The sequence below is a fragment of the Strix aluco genome, chromosome 2, assembly GCF_031877795.1.
Source record: "Strix aluco isolate bStrAlu1 chromosome 2, bStrAlu1.hap1, whole genome shotgun sequence".
Lineage (NCBI taxonomy): Eukaryota > Metazoa > Chordata > Aves > Strigiformes > Strigidae > Strix > Strix aluco.
In genome coordinates, this window is record NC_133932.1 from 134,066,318 (window position 1) to 134,085,627 (window position 19,310).

General features: G+C 39.7%; 1 protein-coding gene across 1 annotated transcript in view; it reads left to right on the forward strand.

Annotated features, from left to right (window-relative positions):
* RSF1 (remodeling and spacing factor 1) overlaps positions 1-19,310 on the forward strand; it is a 68,952-nt gene that overhangs the window by 8,573 nt on the left and 41,069 nt on the right. Inside the window, exon 2 of the mRNA XM_074816432.1 lies at positions 14,972-15,063. Coding sequence (XP_074672533.1) covers positions 14,972-15,063 — 92 coding nt within the window. The remainder of the gene's footprint in view (positions 1-14,971; positions 15,064-19,310) is intronic.

Genomic DNA, 19,310 nt, shown 5'->3' on the forward strand with positions numbered 1-19,310 from the left:
CTGCCAGGCTGCCTGCCGGGACTGCAGCGGTGTGCTGCAGGCTCTCTTCATCATTCCCTCTTGGGCACCAGTGCTGGGGCAGAATAACACATCGATAGCTTTGGCTGGGGGTTTCAATCAAATCATCTGCTTCCAAATGTTAAAATAATTGTGAAATAATAAAACTCATACAAAGGTGTGTATATTTTTTTGTTTACTCCAGCCTGCCAGTAAGAGCATAGTTTATTCCAGCTGTGGAATAGCAAGGTCCGTGTCTGTTCATAACACTAAGATGGTCTTTCCACCCTATTTCGTTAGTTTTTCTCCTCTCCCTGCTTCTCCCCAAATCAATGAACTCTCCTTTGCTTCAGTTGTTCTACAAACCTCGACAAACATTTTAGCATTAACAAGTATTTCCTAGTAGCCTCTAGCATTTGTCAGTCTCTCATATATGCAGTTGCCATCAGCCTGATACAGTTATTTCTCTTCCCCAAGAGCCAAACAAAGCTCTTAAAGCTCGAGCAGCAGAGAATTTCTCAGAACTGCAGTAGAAATTGTGACCCTGCTGATGTCTGTAATGGTCTGGGGAAAACAAACAATTTCTCAAAAGTGAGGAAAGGCCTATTTCTAAAGATTCCTGTGTTTCAGCAGCTATGCTTTAGTATTCGATTTCTTTCCATTATGATCATTTAGATCTTGTAGTACCTTAGAGAAAAGCACTGCTTACCCTTGAACTTGCAGGCTTGATTGATATTGAAGAATGGATAACAAGCAAGTCCTACCTCACCAGTCCCAGCCTTGAAAATCCCCTCTTCCAAGAAAATGGTGGTTATCAGCGTGAAGCTCTGCAGCTTTTTTGGTTGTCTTAGGCTATACCATTTTTCTATCCTAACGGTCAGTTCTGGTTGGCAAAGTCCTGAACGAGTAGTATGCTGAATTAGGTTGGTTGTTTAAGTTTGTGTGTGAGTAATCACTTGATTTCCTACTCCACTCAGTGTCCCTCTGGTACTGCCCTGGCTGTTTTCCAACTCATCTACAGCTATCTAGTAGCACAAGTGCCAGGGCACGTTCATTGCCTTTTAGTATTAATGACTACCAGGATTATAATGGTTTCCTCTGAGAACAAACTGCAGTGGTTCACAAAAGCCATATTAATTAGTGGATGATAGAAGTGTGGAAATTTTAGTTTGATCCCAGAGTCTTCGGTGTGGTGTTCTTGTAGTTATCAACAATATATTGCAAGAAAGTCTCCAAGGTGGAGAGCTGCATGGCAGGATGCAACAACAAAAAAACCCACCCAAAACCACCCAGTATTGCCTGGAGGTGGTAGATGAAAGGGAAATAGCTTAAGTTGGCCTAAAGCGGCCATCTGAATGCCCTGCTTTGCAAAAGATATTTCCAGTGAGTGGCAAAACTAACCCGTGAAATGTATATGGAAGCTTAGACAAGTTCTGTAGCAGACAGTATTAGCTGGCCTCCTAAATAACACCTTAGCAATCTGTATGAAGGTTAGCAGCAGGTAAGAAAAATTGATATGATAGCAAGGGAGCTTCTGGAAGACCTAACCTTTATAAGAAGGGAGACCAGAAGCACCAGTCCTAAGTCAAGGAATAAAAACTCTGTGTCCTAGGTGCAGCGTGCTTGCAAAGCTAGTAGAGGTCTCTGTATGCGTGTTTGTCTGACAACGGGAGCAGGATGGGGAAGATAAGCATAAGGGCTAAATATCCCAAGTTTTTATGCCGAGTTGAAATTGTCTGAAAGGTGGAAATCTAACCCTGGTGAAGTCTGGGAGGAGAATGTACTTGTAGCTGGCAGTAGAAAGAAGGAAGCTAAAAAGTCCAAGGTGGATTTGGAAAGTGTGTGGACAGAGAAGTCTCTTACATAAAAAGAAAAAAAATCTATAAAACATGGGTGTCTAAAATCATCAGCTACAAAACAATGATTAAAATAAGTACATTGCTGAGAACTTAAATAACTCTTTGCATAAGGTGTCATTATTAGGCTAATTTGTGATATCTTATTCCAGTTATGCTGCTTTTCTGGCAATAAAGATGAAATATGATAAAAGTGACGTGTTAGGAAATGATGTACTGGAACACACTGATAATGTGAAAGCATGCCGAGTTGCTAGGCTTAGATACTCATTCAGGTTTCTGAAAAAGTTATAAATACAGCTGGTAAAAATATACAAACTCATACTAGAGTACAGAAGTGGAAAACAGAGTGACTAGCACATTTTTTTTAAAGAGTCTCACAAAGATTAAGGGAATCAAAAGCAAGGAGCTTTTACATCTGTTATTGATAAACTTTATGAAATTGTAATTTCATAGTTCTGATAGTTGTATTAGTTATTCTCCAAAGAAAAATATCCTGGTGTTTGGTTGTGGTTTGTTTTTTTGGTTTTTTGTTTTTTGTTTTTTTTTTTGAAAGCATGGGTAGTTCTTTTGAAGCATGGATAAATGGAATATGCTTGACAGTCATTGCATACAGATGCGAAGTGTTTCAAGGAGGTCACTGATTAAAGTAGCTGACTTCTGTTCCACAGCAACCTTACCTGATATGACCAAAATAGTAACTCTCATGCCCTGCCCTTTCTTTGACATTATTCTTTGTGGCAGGAGGAATCAGGTAAGCCATGGAGTATGTTTTTAGCCATTGCAGTCTACAGCCCATGCTAATGCAAACTGATGTTGCCAGTGGTCTGTGTTCATGCTGTCGATTTTAAGTTAGGACTAGCTGAGGAGTGGATTTGCTTTCTGTTTATCCCTGATAACCCTCCCTGGCAGAGGGTTAGAGGGACATTGAGGAATGCATCAGTCAACCATTCCAGCTAAGTCAACCACTGAACCTGAGTCAGCATCAGTTGAGAGGGAAAGCATCATCAGAAACCTTCAACTGATTAAGCAACAGGAAGTTGGTTAGAAAAAGAGAAATAGTTTGGGGTCACTGTGGTATAAATAAAGTAGAATTCCTAGATTTATTCTTTTCTTTTTTACAGCATGGGTAATAAATCTTATTTGCCAAGAAAACAGGAAGGAGATGAGTAGTTTTCAAAAAGATCAAGGTGGAAGATGGCTAGTTCAGCCTAAGGGTAAACACTGCGGTGGATAAAATAGTATTGCAAATGGGCAACGAAACTGCAAATGAAACAGAGTTATAGGTATGCAGTAGAAGGGAAAATGTTTATGATGAATATATCCCAGAATGTTTAAAATTAGCTGTTATCTTTACAAAATATTCTAGGTAGTATCATGATACATCAGAGGAAAGCACCCCTATTAATGTGGAGCTGGAGTTTAAAAATTAACAAAATACCAGATATCATGAAGAATGGGCTGAGAATCGTATGTAAACTTGGGGAATATTTTATTTTGAGTATGTGAGTGTACCTCTAGTTCTGTCAGTGGCTTGATGGCCTTCATCTTGATTTTAGTGCTCAGCTGTGGCAGCTCCATCTGAAAGACAGTGCAGACAGATCAGTAGACTAAGGAGGACTGTATGAAAGTTTCTGAAAAAAAAGTTTTAAAAAAGGGTACTATTAACTTCAGAGGAGATTTTTAGAAGTATACAAAGCAAAGGTCCTAGAGATTTGCATTCCTTTTATATTGTAAAACCAGAAAAATGGTGTATTGAGTGAAATTTAAAAGTAATTCAGATTTAAATGCCTTTCACGTGTTCTGTAATTACAATTGATTGCTGCAAATTATAACTGAGGCAAGAGCTCAAAAAGATTTAGACACTAATGAATATTGAGTTGTAGTGAAAATATTTAAAAATAAAACTAAGAACATGAAGTTTCTTGCTTCTAAGTTAAGCCAGGTTCTAACCAAAAAGAGGATTTAAAGATAACCTAAGGGCAGGTAATTTCATACGTGTGCTGTGGGTTTTTGTTACCCATGTTCTGAAGCAGCAGATGGTGGTCACTGTCAAAGGGATGAATCGCACCGTGGCTCGTGATTTTCTTTTCCAAATGCTGTGCACAAACACGTTTTGTGCTGCCAAGATTTGTTCTCCTTTCTTTCTACCTGTGCCGTACAGGAAGGGAAGGATCTTCTGATATCACAGGTTTTCTATTTTCAGATACTGTTGAATTTTTGGGAAGCCTGTTCAGTGGGAAGATTCAGGTGCGCATTAAATTGTGGCACTTCCCTTCTGCCTGCAACGCGAGCTGCCAGGCTCTTCCCCGACCCTGATAACATCTGCACATGGTTGTTTAGGTTGGAGGGTTTCTATCTCAAACGTGAGTTTTGAGTGATGGCAGTATGCAAATGGTAGCTAGAAACTCAGTGTCCCTTCAGGCTGTTACCCTCATCCTTCTTTCTAGCTCAGATTAAAAGTTGTGTAAAAGGTGGCTGGCGGCAACTGAGCCTGAGTTACAGAGAGGTAATGGTGCTGCCAGTCTGGCAAACTGGTCTGTGGCTTTGAGTCTGCCTAGACAGACAGTAGATACCGTTGACCCCAAAGCTAACAGTCTTGGCTACCCCTGTGAAGCTGCAACAGCCCCAAAGTTATAACCGTTTCTTGCAATTAAAAGAATTATGTTAACGGGGGTAGATATTTTAATAGCATTAGCAGGTCGAAACATGAGTTTGCTCATAGAAGTTTATACTTAAGAGTTGGGTGTTTCAAGGAATTAAACTTCTGTGAATCCCCGCTTTGTATGAGATTCAGTTGTCAGCTTGCAGGAGGACATAAGTCGTTTGCTTTTTCTTTAAGTCTAAGTAAGTCTTTACTTTAGACCTAAGCTTAAGAAAGTTGGTCAAAAACTCCACGGTGTTTTTATGTACAACTAGCACTTTGTCAGGCAACTGTCTTGGACAGTTTTGCTTCTTAAATTTCTATTCTCACTTGCTTCCTGGGTTTCTTAAGAAATAATGGAGAAACTACTAGCTGTGAAACCATTTAAAAGTAGTCTCAAATTCTGTGCTAATTGGATTACACTTGTACAATTTTTCGTTTGTGATCATGAATTCATCTGTAGAATGACTTTCATCCAGCTGTGTGACTGCTGCCTTTCATGGAAATCTTTGTCAGCTGCTAGAAATGTTGCTTTATTACAACTGTTTTGCCCAAGTGTCTGAAATGTGGTGTGTCTCTTTCTGGATATCTGGTATTTTAAAAAAATATTTCAAATTTTCACTTGCACTGCTGATAAATTAATGAACTGATACTACCTTAGAGCAGAACAAACCTGCAGTTACTTATTTCCAACTGATGAGGAAGTGAGTTCTGCATTGCAGAATGATTTGTGTTGGCTTCACCTTCAAAGTTTCTATATGCTGATCCTTAAAGAAAACTTGTGCTCACATAATGCTGCTGTTTATAAAATGCTGAATGCTTACTGAGTAGTACTCAATTTTTCTACACAAGTTAGTCACTGCTGAATGTTTTGCAAAATATAAAATATACATCTTTGTAGTATGGTTACATTCTTGTACTTCTTTAGGTTCCAGTAAACTAAAAATATGGTTTTTATGGGGAGACCTAAGTTTGCAAGGTTAGGTTTTCAAGAAAAGGTGTCTGATATTTGGCAGTTACAGAGAAACTGCCAAGAAACATTCACCTGTTGATATCATTCAGTAAAGTAGTTGTGTAAATGAAAGATGAAGTGGTGAATCCCAGAGTATAAACGAGACTTACTTGAAGTGCAGGTTGGATCACCAGTGACTAGAGAAAAAACACACTGTTTTTAAAGTTGAACCGAAAAAGGGCAGAAATATCTTTGTAGCAGATCTCATCTGATATATGAAAAAAGATAAATCTCTCTGTTCTGTGGTGTTTTTTTTCCTCCCACTGAAGGCTGAGGAATGATAACCTCTAACCTTGGTAACGAAACTTGTTTTAGAAAAGTGATTTTTATTCAACCTGCCCAGATTTTTTTTAATATTGTCTTTTTATTCAAGTGAGAGATGTGGGAGAAAGGGATTTTTATAGTATATTCAACATCTTCCTTATGTTAGTGTTGAAGAAAACTTTCAGACTGTACCTGAGAAATTTAGCAAAATTGACACCCAAGTGGTGTTTCTAGTAACTAAACAAAGTAAGGAATTAAGCATTTATATTTGATTTCATATAATGAAGTAAAAAAGGAGTTGCATTCAGCTTGTCCACTAACAGAACACGTTAAAAGAAGCTTGTTATATTTGTTACATGAATAAAGCTAGATGAAGCTGAAGCCTTGACTGCTGATGTACAGAATTCTGTGTTTCTATGTTTAATCTCGATTTTTCACTTATTTCACTCCACTGAGGATACTTTAGTTTAATATAACAGGATATGTGCTTTTTCACTTGAAGTTAAATGCTGCCATATTTAGAGAAGTTCAGAACCACAATGGTAATTCTGTGTCTAACCAGGAGCACAAGAGCTTAGGTAACAGTTTAAGAACGAGATGTACCCCTCAGTAACTGGTAATACTCCTGTATCCCCAAGACCTTGCCTACATTGTTTTTCACTGGAAAAACTTGCCAGCCACTCTACAACAGAATTAATCTCACCAAATGTATTTAGCAGAGCTCAATATTTAGGATGAGCTGACTCTTCTAAAAGTGTCTGTCTTACTGTAGGCCATAAATGGATTATATGGAGCTAGCTCAAGTGTCAATGATGAATCCTACTGCTATGCTGCTGCCCTTTCCTAGTTTTTAATGGCAAAATATCTAAAAAATTCTGGGAGCTAGGAGTAGGGGCTAAAACTCAGGCTTCTTTTTCACAGGAACTAGACTCACGCTTCCTTTTCTTCTCCTTTCTTTGAGGCCTTGAATCTTGCATTTCTTTTCTAGCTGCTTGCTTTCTGGCTGGGCCACCCTCCAAGGAGTGGGAGTTGTAATTTTGAACCTTCTGAGAGTGAACAAAGGCATTGAATTCTGTTCTGCCATTTCTTGAATGGCTATGAAACTACTTGGTGTTAGATCGAAAGGTAAATGTTGCCATCTCAACTTACATCCTTCCCAGTAAGCATGAACTTCTGTTACTGTCATGGCCAGCAGATGCCTTCGTCCAGACTGAGATCTGGATGTAAATTTGCATTTTGCTACTGATCTTTCTGAATACATGCCTCTTTAGCCATTTCCTATTGTGGAGTTGAAGAACCCCATCTGATCAACCCATTTTTTTTTACTAGGGCTCCTAACTCTGCTTGTGCTTTCTGTAAGACACCTTGATGCCTGACCCAGGCAAAACAGGGCACCTTTACATCTTACATCTCTGTGGTGTGGGTAAGTGTGTTCTGCTCCAGAGGCTGGCTCCCAGTGCCCGAACTGGGCATGCTGGTGCCATCCCCTGCAGTTCTTCCCCGCCTGGGTCGTCTTCCAGTGGGGGGTGGGGGAAGACAAGCTACTGAAATCTCTCTGAAGTGGACTTATCCCAGTGTATGGGGAAGCCATGGGAGTGCATACTTGCACTGAGGAGCTCTGAAGCATTCCAGAGTCCACTACGGAAGTGTCATCTTCGTGGTTACTTTACACCTTTGTCACACCTACTCTTTATTTGAGAATTATAAAGACACAGGAGGATTTTCTGCTCATAGTCTAAAAGTCCTGGTTATATCGGAGATGCCTCAGCAGGCAAGAGAATCCCAGAGTCATTTTAGAAGATCTTATTTCCTGATTTTTACTAGTCAGAATGAAAGATACTTGTGTTGCTGTGTCTTTGCTTTTACAGGCTGTGTTCCCAGCAGTTTCAGAGTCAAGTGCTTGCATAGGCATGAATTAAGGATCAGCAAGTCAAATGCTCTTGAGTTTAGATAGGTGAAATGCATGGTGTGGTCACTGCAAATGATTTAACTGTGAACAATGGTAATTTGTTACAATTTCAGATGTTTTCAGTACCTGTGTTTCAGTGCAGTCTGCTTGTTGCCGCAGCCTGATTTTTCTCACTGGCTGTTCACATGTCCAGAGTTTGTGGACTTGAGCCCATTTTTTATTCAGTACATTTTTTGAGGCAGTAAACTGGGCTTTTACTTGCTGTCTTTCCTTTCCTGGGCTATTTCCAGTTTCTAAAATAAATCATGTGCTATTTTTTCCTGCATTATTTTCAAAGTAATTTTCCTTTTTTCCTTTTCTACCTCCATTTCTTTTTGACTGCACAGTACAGCATGCTTTTCTTCTGAAATGTTATGCTTTATTCTGACATCAGTCTTGCTTTTGTTAACCTTTCTGCTGTTGCTTAATATATTAGCTTAAAAAAACCCAACATTGCTAGGATCTTAATAGCCAGAGAATGAAACAGAGAGGACTTGTCATTTAGGTGAAAAATTAAACCATCTTATAACTGCTAAAGGGTACCTTATAACTGATTCATCTTATAACTGCTGGAAACCAGCCGAATTTCTGTGTGGGGATTTTGCTTAGATTGCTGTGGTCTTTAGCTTCAAGAGTTATGCAGATGACAATGCATATGGGTTTTTTTATAATCTCAGTTTCACGTATAGTGAGAAGGTGACTGATAATAGTGTGGGCATTAGAGAGCACAAGCATAATCACAATGATTTGTGGACAGTGGAAGAGGGTAGAATAAAAAAATGGGAGGGAAGGGTGCTCAGTAACAATTTTGACAGATAGGTGATAAATTCTAAATATTGGAAAATAATCTCATAGCTAAAATTAGAGCTGAATTTTAAGGTCACCTCCCATTTGCAGTGAGGACTAATGCAGTGAAGTCAGTATGCAACTCTTGACAGGTCTGTTAGGCTGGTGACAGAATTTACTAGAAGAACTGGAGGTGAAAAAGGTGTTTTTGGTCCCAGTTCAAAGCACTATCCACGTTGGTCACAATTCAGCTGCAGGCAGCAGTGAGAGAGGTGGTGTGCTGCGATCCTTGCATGGGGATGGGTGAGAGGGCATTTATCAGCAAGATGAAGAGCTTAACTTTGCCGAATAATGTTAGAGTGGCATCTGCTCTGAGTAGACCAGCCAAGGGCAAGTCTTCTAGTAAGTATTTGTACAGATAAGAGATATAAAGGTACTCAGATATTTGTAGGAAAATGATATAGCTGCTGAGCATCCAGATTTCAAAGTACTTTCCTAGGATAACAATGTCATTTAAATGTGAGTGTGGTTTGTTTGTTTTTAATGCCTGCCAAAATCTTTCTAGGAACAGGATGTAAAACTGCTACTTGGTGAGTTGTTCTTTCTGTTTTGATCTTCGGTTTAATTACAGCATGTTTGATTGCTCTTTTCATTCACTCAGGAGGCAGAGCGGTTACCTTTTTTTTTTTTTTTCCCCTTTCCTGAGTGTCTTGTTTTTTTTATGGGCACACAACTTGGTAGGATGATAATACTCATCAAGTGACTCAGCTAGAAAATGAGATCTTTAGGTCGTCCTCTGGAACAGGAACTACTGTTTTTTCATGTGGGGAAACACTATAGAGGTCAAATGCTTCAAATTTTTCTTTATGCCAAGCTTGCTGCATGAACATGGGGCTCCTTATTACCACAGTTATTTGTCAGAAGTTCACTGTCAGAGGTTCTTGTCTGGCTCATACTAGGAGTTTTGTCCTTCCACTTGTTTATTACACCAAGTTCATACCAAGGCCATCATTTTTATCTGTGGTCTATAAACTTCTGAATAACACATCCCAACTATAGGGTTTTCCAGTTTTCCTTATACTAAGAGTTAAGGAACAAATTAGATAGTTCCAAGAGAAGAATATTTATGTTGGCACAAACCAGCGCTGCTGCTGGAGATCCTATTTCCTTGCTTTTCCCAAGTGTTTTACTAGCTGTTTAGTGAACCAGATGAGGAACTCTACCTTTGGTTGAAACTAATCTAGAAGACAAAGTGTTGCTGCCTCAGACTGCTCATGGGACTTCAGACTTGCACAGAAAAATGGAGGAGAATATTAAAGATGTTAGAAATGCGGTCACTTGTCTGTTGGGTACTCTTGTGCCTTTCGTAAGGGCTGCGCCCAACTGGTTTTAAGCAAATTTATGTGTAAGGGCTTTGCTGTAAAGGGAATTAAGTACATGGTTAGTGTGTGGTGGGCTAAGTGGTAAATTTGCTGTGTAGTTCGTAGCTCTTCATCATCAAGGGCCTGAGTGGATGCTCTTGCCTTTGCATTGCCTTTAGTTCAACTCCCTCCGGCACTGACAGCAGAGGGAGCTGAACATGGTGGAAGGTATCTTGTATTTGCTTGCTATTAAACTCTTTGCACAGGGTACCAGTAGCTAATGCACATCAATTTTGTACAGGTTACTGTGAGTTAGCTTCCCTTAGTAGAAGAGAAGGGGGGGTGGGGGATTATTAATGATCCCGTTGATCTCAGCTGTCCACCTGCTTAGCATGGGTTTATTTGACAGTGAAGTCATAGCATGCAGAGATAATTTTGGTCAAGAGAGAAAGATAAAAAAGAGCAAACTGTTAACGGAAATATTTGCCCTGTATATCTAATGAGTCACTTTTTTTCTTTCACTTGCCAAAACAAGTTATCATGGAAAAAGGTTTTACTAGTATAACTGGGAAGACCTGTTTGTGTTCGTGAAAACTGCCAGCAGCCGTTGCATCCCAAAATGTTACTCCTTGTTCCCTTCCCCCTAAATCGTCCCCACAGCACAAGGGGTTCAGTGTGCTTTTCCCTTATCTCTGAAGGAGGAGAGAATCACAGAATCACAGAATTGTCTAGGTTGGAAAAGACCTTGAAGATCATCCAGTCCAAACATTAACCTAACATTGGCAGTTCCCAACTACACCATATCCCTAAGTGCTATGTCGACCCGACTCTTAAACCCCTCCAGGGATGGGGACTCCACCCCTGCCCTGGGCAGCCCATTCCAACGCCTAACTACCCGTTCTGTAAAGAAATGCTTCCTGACATCTAGTCTAAACCTTCCTTGGCACAACTTGAGGACATTACCTCTTGTCCTATCACTTGTTACTTGGTTAAAGAGACTCATCCCCAGCTCTCTGCAACCTCCTTTCAGGGAGTTGTAGAGGGCGATGAGGTCTCCCCTCAGCCTCCTCTTCTCCAGACTAAACAATCCCAGTTCCCTCAGCCGCTCCTCATACGACATGTCCTCCAGACCCTTCACCAGCTTCGTTGCCCTTCTTTGGACACGCTCAAGTAATTCAATGTCATTTTTGTAGTGAGGGGCCCGAAACTGGACACAGTAATTGAGGTGTGGCCTCACCAGTGCTGAGTACAGGGGTAAAAAGGTAAGAGAGGAGGCTTTGCAATCCATATCAGTACCAGGGATGCTGCGTACACCGTGGTTCTGATCTCCCCCTCTGTGTCCAGCCCTCCAGATCTGCTCTGATACAAAAGTTTTGTATTTGAAATAATTTTCTGAATATCAAGGTCCCTCTATGCTCCCTCCAGACCCACGGCTTTGTCTGTCATCTACATTTTCTGTTTTCCTCCTTTCTTTCACTTTTGTTTAGGTGAGCGTTCAGCTGTGAGCATATTCATTTTGGCAGGGAAAATAAGTAGAGGTGAAATGGGGTTATGGTTATATGGGAAGGTGTTAATGGGTACCCACAGCCAGGTCTTTAATCTGCGGTTGTGCGGGTGTTTGAAAGTTATAACTTTGCTAACCAGATGATGGGTTTTCCACGTGTTGGTACTTTTTCTCTTCCATTTCAGTTTTCTGGCTTTCCCAAATTTATTAGAAATGTGTGACTGATGTATGGGCTGTTCCCTGAAACGCTGGAGTAGATAGAATAGTGTTCAAAGGCTATTACTGTATGAGGCCCAGACAAGAGTCTGCCCTCCAGGAAAGTGCAGGACTTAACAAATTGGCTAAACTCCACCAGAAGCCTTATAATTGTATATACAGTGACTCATTCCTTCTGACACATGGCTTCTTCCTATGAAAAGTCTATATTTTAGAATATCTAGCAGATGGCACCATGGTTTAATTATACTTGATTCTGTAAAACAGTTTTTCTTTTATAATAGTGCTGTACAATTTTTTTTTTAGCTGTGTGCACAGCGTCCTGGTGTTTTCTCAACCACTTAAGTGTATTCTATGAAGGTTTTAGAGAGCTACTATATTACTTTACAGAGAGATCAAATTTTCATAGAAGTTTGAGAATATCATTCAGATGTAGGTTTTTTTGTACATGTTACATCACACTTTTTTGGCCAAAACCTTACGCAGAATGGCTGTTAATGCAAGAAAGATGCTGTGTATTTTTCCTTCCCTTATGTGAAATTTTAAAAAATGCAAAACATTGTTAGGTTATTATGCGAGTTCCTGAAATGGGTGATGCAGGTCCCACTTGAATGGAGATGATATTTTACAAAGGAGATGATAGTCTACTGTTGTTATTTAAAAAAGCCAAGCACCACCACAACCCAAAAGCATCTCATGTTCGTTATCTTTGGTATGTTGCAAGTAGGATTAGAAGAGTGTTGTAAAAATGCTCCTTATTCATGTCCCACTTCAGTGAACTCTTGTCAAGGATTGTCTCTATATTCTGAGCAAAGGTAATTTAAAATTATGTAGGTTCAATGCATTTCGGAGACAGCTAAAACATCAGTTGCGTTTACTAGTGCACTCCTTGCCAAATAAGTATTCTGGGAAAGGATGGGTTTTCTCCCACCCTTTAGCCTTCCTACCACCCCTTCCTGAGCTGGTATTTCTATGCATGTCAGGTGTACACTGTTGCATGTGATCCATATATTATTTACAGTTACTTTGGTTTCAGTATAGTTACTTTGTTTCTCAGTGCCCCCATAGGCTTCTGCTCTTGCTGTAGTTCAGGCGCCTGGGCTGCTCAGGCTGCACTTCACACACTCCCTAGTTTCTGCCTGCAAACTGGACATCAGTTTTCTTCTCTGACACTCCCACCTCGTTCCTCAGAACAAGGAGGACAGTGTGTGATTCCTCCTAAGCGCTTACTAGGGAACTGGAGAAAAGCCAGCCTAGAGATCTGGTCATTAATATTGTTATGATACATGAAAAACATCTTGAAAAGGTAATAAATAAACAGTGAATGGGTTTGAAATGTCTTGTGAAGTTGTGAAAATAACCACATCGATACATCATCAAGATCCTAGAAACACAAGAGCTGAAATGCTGGAATCTGAGAAAAGTAGTGAGGTTTCTGTAGGTACTAACACAAATCACAGTAAGTGCTGACCAAGGGTGTGCAAAATTACTTTCCAGTTTTTGAATTGTTAACGTTCTCCATTTCTTCTAAGACTAACACTCGTGCAGAGATTTTTGTGGTGACTGGCGATTTGATTATTCGAAACAAATCCCCATGCTTCTTTAAACTGGGATTCCAATCAGTATGTACCCATTAAAAAGAGATCTGATTAAAAACAAACAAACAAACAAAAGATGCAGAACAAAAGCTTTGATCCAGCAAGATTTTGAATACTCTGGCTCAGTTCCATGTCACACAAACACAAGCTGAGGTTTAATTGTATGAGTTGACTTCGATAGAATTGCTCATGTGTATAAAGTGCTTTGTGCTTAATTTTATTAGTGCCAAGTGCTTGGCACCTATCAGGGTTAAAACCTTTGATCTTGTTCCTTTTAAAATATGTGGCAGTTTAAAATTACAAAATGCATTAATTTTTAGGAAGACCAAGGAGGAGATGTGCTAGGTTTCTTCAGGATGTAATGGAAATAATATAAATGGAGTAAAAGAGAAAAAGTCAGGGCTAGTTTAGAGTTGCTTATGAATTATCTACATTGAGAGGGAGATCTCTTTTTGGGTACCAGGCTGGTACTTTGTGTATTTATTGATGGAGTTTGTGTATTAAATTTCTGGCTGCAAATGAGCAGTGATGATTTACTTGTGAAATGACACAAACATTTTCATCAAGCTGATATTTTACCAACTCATATGCTCTTATAGAGGCATTTGATTGAAAGACAAATACCAGTTAGGTGAATTCAAGTTAAATATTGAGAAGATTCACACAGATAGTCAAATGTATTGATCGGTAAAAGAAATAGCTTCTCAGTAGTGTCTAGTTTAGGACAAACTCATTTGGTGTTTATAACCGTGTCAAGTAATGCTACTGGACCACCAGAAAAACTGTAATCATAAATTATGATACAGAAGTTCTTGGGTTTTAAACTTTTAAAGTGTGTCTGTATCGAGTGATGAAAATGCCTTCAGAAAATAAAATTGTATGCAAAGAGAAGTTAAAATGCTTGAAAAGTTCATTTCTTGAAGTTTTTCTCAATAAATTACAAATGAGAAAGTTCACATCATTGGGCATGCAGAGTTGCTTTAAAAATTAATAGTTACATATTTTTAAAAAGTTATGCTGCTCACTGGCTTATAAAATTGATGTTCTGCAAATTTGCCACTTGGTGGTGCCAGATTGATTTATAAATCACAGATGTGAGCTAAGACAGGATGTTGAAGTTGTATCTGAGGAGTGTACACTAAGAGATAAGTAAAATTTAGTTGGAAAACTGATGCTACAGTGGCACTGGTGCAGCTGTACTCAGCAGCAGTTCTGGCCTCCATCCCTCAAGCCCCAGATCTCGAGTCCCTCGCTGTCCCTTCAGTACAAAAGAGAGTAAGTATATAGCAAAGCTACATCTGTGAGGACAAAGTTTCTGGAACATTTCTCCCATACCACGCGCCCAGCCAAAAATAGTTTGGATTCAGCAACATTCCAGGCGCGGTGCAGAAGATGGCTTTGGCGTTTCTGGAGGCAGCTGCAGGTGTGCTGCTCGCAGCAGTATTTTTGTAGGTGTCTGACCGGTGTAGTTCCTGTCCAGTTGTTGTTTTAATGCTGCCAAAATTATTACGTCTTCATCACTGAGTTTCCTTGAGTTTAAGGAAGGGCGCAGGAAGGTCAATGATCATCGTAAATGAAAATGCAAACGAAAAGACCCATGCGATTAAATTAACCTTCCTCCATCTCTCAGTTGCAGGGCTGCTCTTCAGTAGACTTATAAGTTACCGTGTTTTATTCAAATTTTTCAATTTGTCACAGTGTTTCAGTGTTATCAGTTTTTAACATTGAAGTATATTTGCACCAGTCATCATAACTTCTTTTTTTCTCTCTCTCTCAATACTGCAGTTCCAAAAGAATTGGTGGAGCTTCACTTGAAACTGATGAGAAAGATTGGGAAGTCTGTCACAGCAGACAGATGGGAAAAATATTTGATCAAGGTACAATATGCGCGTTATATTATTCTGCAATTCTGGAATACGGTTATGATGAGCTGTTGTGTCAGCAATCCCTGGTATGAGTTATAGTGAGCCTTGGGCTGTGTTGTGGCCAACGCCAATGTGCGTGCCCAGATTGCAGTTGCATAAGATCCTAGCTTAACTTTCAGTCTGCCTAGGCTTCTGTAAAAAAAACCTCTAAAAATAGACAACATCTTCTGCATGTAAGAGAGTATACACTTTCATACCTAGTAGTAAAATACTTTTTTGAGCATTAAGACCCTAAATAAAGAACGAGATTTAGTTTATTTATTTAGTAAATAACGAGATTTAGAATGGGCCAAATTGAGCAGATTTAGACACAACAATTCATTTGTATATCAGGTGTCTGGATATGATTTAATTATTATGATTTGGTTGGTATTCAGACAGCACTAGCCCTACTGAGTTCTTGTAGCATGTGTTAATAATAAAGTATTGCAGTGATTTATATCTACGTGCTCAGAATGGCACAGATAAGATGAAAATGTAGTTATGCATCAGTAAAAATATAGCATCCCATTGTTGTACATAATTCTGTATTGGTATTTTAATTGTGGCTATGCCAATGCTACACTTACATGCAAATAGTTTTCAGTTTAAGAAGTTTACACTGATTCAGAAAATAAAAATAACAGATATTCACAGTTAAGAGGTTACCGTTTCACCTCTGGATATGTTCCATGTGTCTTTTAATCCACAAAAACATTGTCTTGGTATTGTGTGTACAGCCGTGATCGCATCTTAGAAATACAGCACTATGGTAATAGCAACGATACGAGTAGTGGCACTTGGCAAAACCAGTTGCAGTTTGCCCCTGTAAAGTGGTGTCTATAAGCTTTACCGAGACAGGGATTTGTCTTGAGGTTTGTGTAGTCTTAAGAGGATGATGTTTTTAGGCCTGGGAATATATCAGGAAATAACCTGCTGAAGGCCCTTAAGTTAAATCTAACCTCTCAACCAGTTGTATTTATGATGATGATTTAAAATAATAATGTAATAATTTATTTTAATTTGTGTACGTCATACATTACCAAGTACTGTGGTTACTGAATTGTGTCAAATTCCTTAATATACTGAAAAGCCATTGCAGCAAGCTGAGAACACCCAACTCTGACGTATGTGAACTTAGGTACCGCACTGAAGCCACTTAGCACTTGTGTGGTAAGCAGAAAGGAGAGGGAGAAAACAAGTTTATGAGGGAATAGCTTGGAAAATATTCCTTCAGCAGGCATTGAAAGGATGGGAAAGTGGTAAGGAAACCCTCCCACACACCCCTGTTAAGATCAAGTAAGCAGTAATAAATTCTGCTTCATTTAACAGTCTCCAGAGCTAACTTGAAGCTTATTCTAGCCATGGTTCAAAGGAACCTTGAAGAACAAAGGAATTTGAATATAACTAATTAGAGAGGTATGCTAATATTGTCCCCATTTCAGAGGGGTATATTTAATTTAGAAAAACAACGAAGAATATTGAGAAATGCCACAAAAGCCAGCAGAAACTGAAAAGGTGTGGGACCGTTGAGACCATTCTTCCTAGATGCCCGCAGTATTGTTCGACATATTACTGACATACTCTAAGAGGCAATGTTGACCTGTTTTTTCCTTTGTTAGAAACTACTAATGTGTTGCTTTGATAAAGCTGGGTTTGAGACATTCTAGATATTACCATTTTCTTTTATTATTTAGGAGGAAACTCTTAGGTGGAGGACATTCAAACTTACATGCTCTTAGTATTTATGCCTGTATATATTATTAACGTTTTGTTTATAAGATACGCTTTATTGGACTGCCATGCTTATAAAGAGCATCATAAAAGATTGTCTCTAAGCTGCGGCTGGTATTTGGACAGATGAATATATTTTGGGCTTGGAAGTGAATGTGGCAGTTGAGAGTTCTTTCCCTTCCCTTTACTGATGGTGATCCACCCAAGCTGGCTCACCAACATACACACTAGTCTTTTGGGGAAGAAAATGGCTGTAGGGCTCCAGGAATCTGACTTTTCTCCTCTGTGCAAGGAATGTATGTGGTCATGTATGAGGTAAAGGAATGGCTTGTCCCAAGTGTTTTAGCAACTAAGGAACTGTCCAGCTTGGCTGTTTTTTGAGAAACATGTAGCTGAGTTAATTCATGCTGCACTGTGTCCTGGCAAAATGATTTGCTTGACTATTGTCAAACATATTTTGCATTTTTATACAGATAAGATTTCTCTGGACTGGTTCATCTGGAACCTTCAACCCCAAAATCAGCACGTTCTGAACACACTCTCTTTTCTGATTGTTAGAGTTCAGGTGTCTATAGTCCCACCCAAGCAGACTCCTCTGTTGTGTCTTTCCTGGTTTTGTTGTTTAAAGTGAACATTTGGAGCATGGTAATAGAAGTGTCAGATGCCATCAAGGCTGCTTTGGAAATAATTGAGAGAGAGGATATTTCAGCCTCTCTTTTGCAGGGTGGGAAAGTGCTGACCACTCTTTAGCATGCAGAAGCCAGCTGCCTCCCGCAGGCAACGGGTTTTTGATCGGTGTGAAACGTCCCCTCTGTGAAGGCAGAGACTAACATTTCAGTGGAGCCTGAATCAATGAGATCTGTAGTTCAGGGTTGTGACAGTACTTGTCAGGATAAAGCACAATCATCTGGGTTTTAATTGTCAAAATGTAGTCATTTCAGTTTGAACAGATGCTTCATCAGCTCTGATGTCTCTGAGCTTTTGCTTTGACAATCATACACTTCTGCAGCACATGAAACTTGCCATTATTGCTTTCATACTTACTCATTAAGTAATGAACAGTGACTGGCACATGCCCCTAGCAAGGGTTTTGATATAGTTTCCCAGCGTTCTTCATGTTACAGGGTTGAAAATGAGCGAGACAGCAGAGTAGCCTTGTTTTGTGAGCGAGCAGCGATTGTCTCTCGCTGTGAGCTTTGGCTTTGTGTCAGAGAAGTACTCACGTAACGTTCCGTAACCTCGGAGCAGGAAAAAGTGCTCTCCAGTGGGATTCGTTGTGACCAGAGAGCACTCTCTTCACCGTTCTCTGCAGGTCATCACTTAAAGTCAGAGTATGATTGATGGTGTGGCTGAGCTGATCTAATTGCAGGCTTACCCTTGGGTCACTTAAGAACTGGTGTCAGTACTAGGGGTAGCAGAGGGTAGGTAGCACGGCCGTGGGGACAGAGGAGGGGTAGTGGCCCCTTTCTTGGTTGTAGCCCACGTGGAGTTTTACAACATGAATCAGCTGATCTGTACTTCTGGTGGGTGAAATTTAGGGTTATTTTTGTTGCTATTTTCAGAGAAAGCTGCTTTCAGATGCCATTTATAGGTTTCTTAGTGACTCTGTCTTGTGTTTAAAAGTAATCTGGTGGTTGGGAGACTGCACTGTTTAGATTGAGTCCATTCAGCAGGGCTTTGCTTCCCTGCAGATGGAAGGGCAGCAGTACCTCATGTACTAACTTGGTCAGTCGTGATTCTTAAAAATAATCCCGACTGGAGACGTAGCTGTGATTAGCTTTCCCCTCCTTCTGATGGGTATTTCCACTAGAATAGCCTCAGCGATTGGAGATCCCACCATGTGTCCTCAATTGATAAGCAGCTCTTCTCTGTTCATGAGCATGTCTGAGTTGTTTAAGAGGAGAGGGAATTCCTTCTCCATCATTACTATTGGAGCTCCCGCTGATTCAATCTATTTATCCTCTCCTGCCACTTTTTTTGTGTGTGTTTATTGGGTTTCTTTCCCCCATATTGAATTTATTTGCTTTAAGCAAATTGAAATTGGCTGTATTTACAATATTTTAAAATATTTATCAAGCAGCTTGAAGCCCAAGATACTTTTCTAAGGAATGATAATTCCACAGCGTTGACTGAAGTATCAGTTGCATTTGTAATCTGCAGTACAGTTGTAGGATTTAGGGGGCCCCAAGAGAGTTTGGCAGCTTACGGGTGAAGTGTTGTAAGGACATGTAATAAGAAATCACATCTACTCGAGAGAATTTATATTCTAAATAGACAGGTCAGAAATAGGAAAATAGCAAAGACAAGAATACCTTCCCACTTGAGAGTTGTGCTGCCTAATTTAAGAGGTTTAGAGAAGCTGGTGGTGATCAGGACCTTGATGATCTACTCTTCCATGGAGGTTTGCCAGCCTACCCCAGTTTTACTTTTTATTTTTGTGTGAGGCTTTCTGACCTGCAGTCCTGAAGAGATCATGAATAATTGTT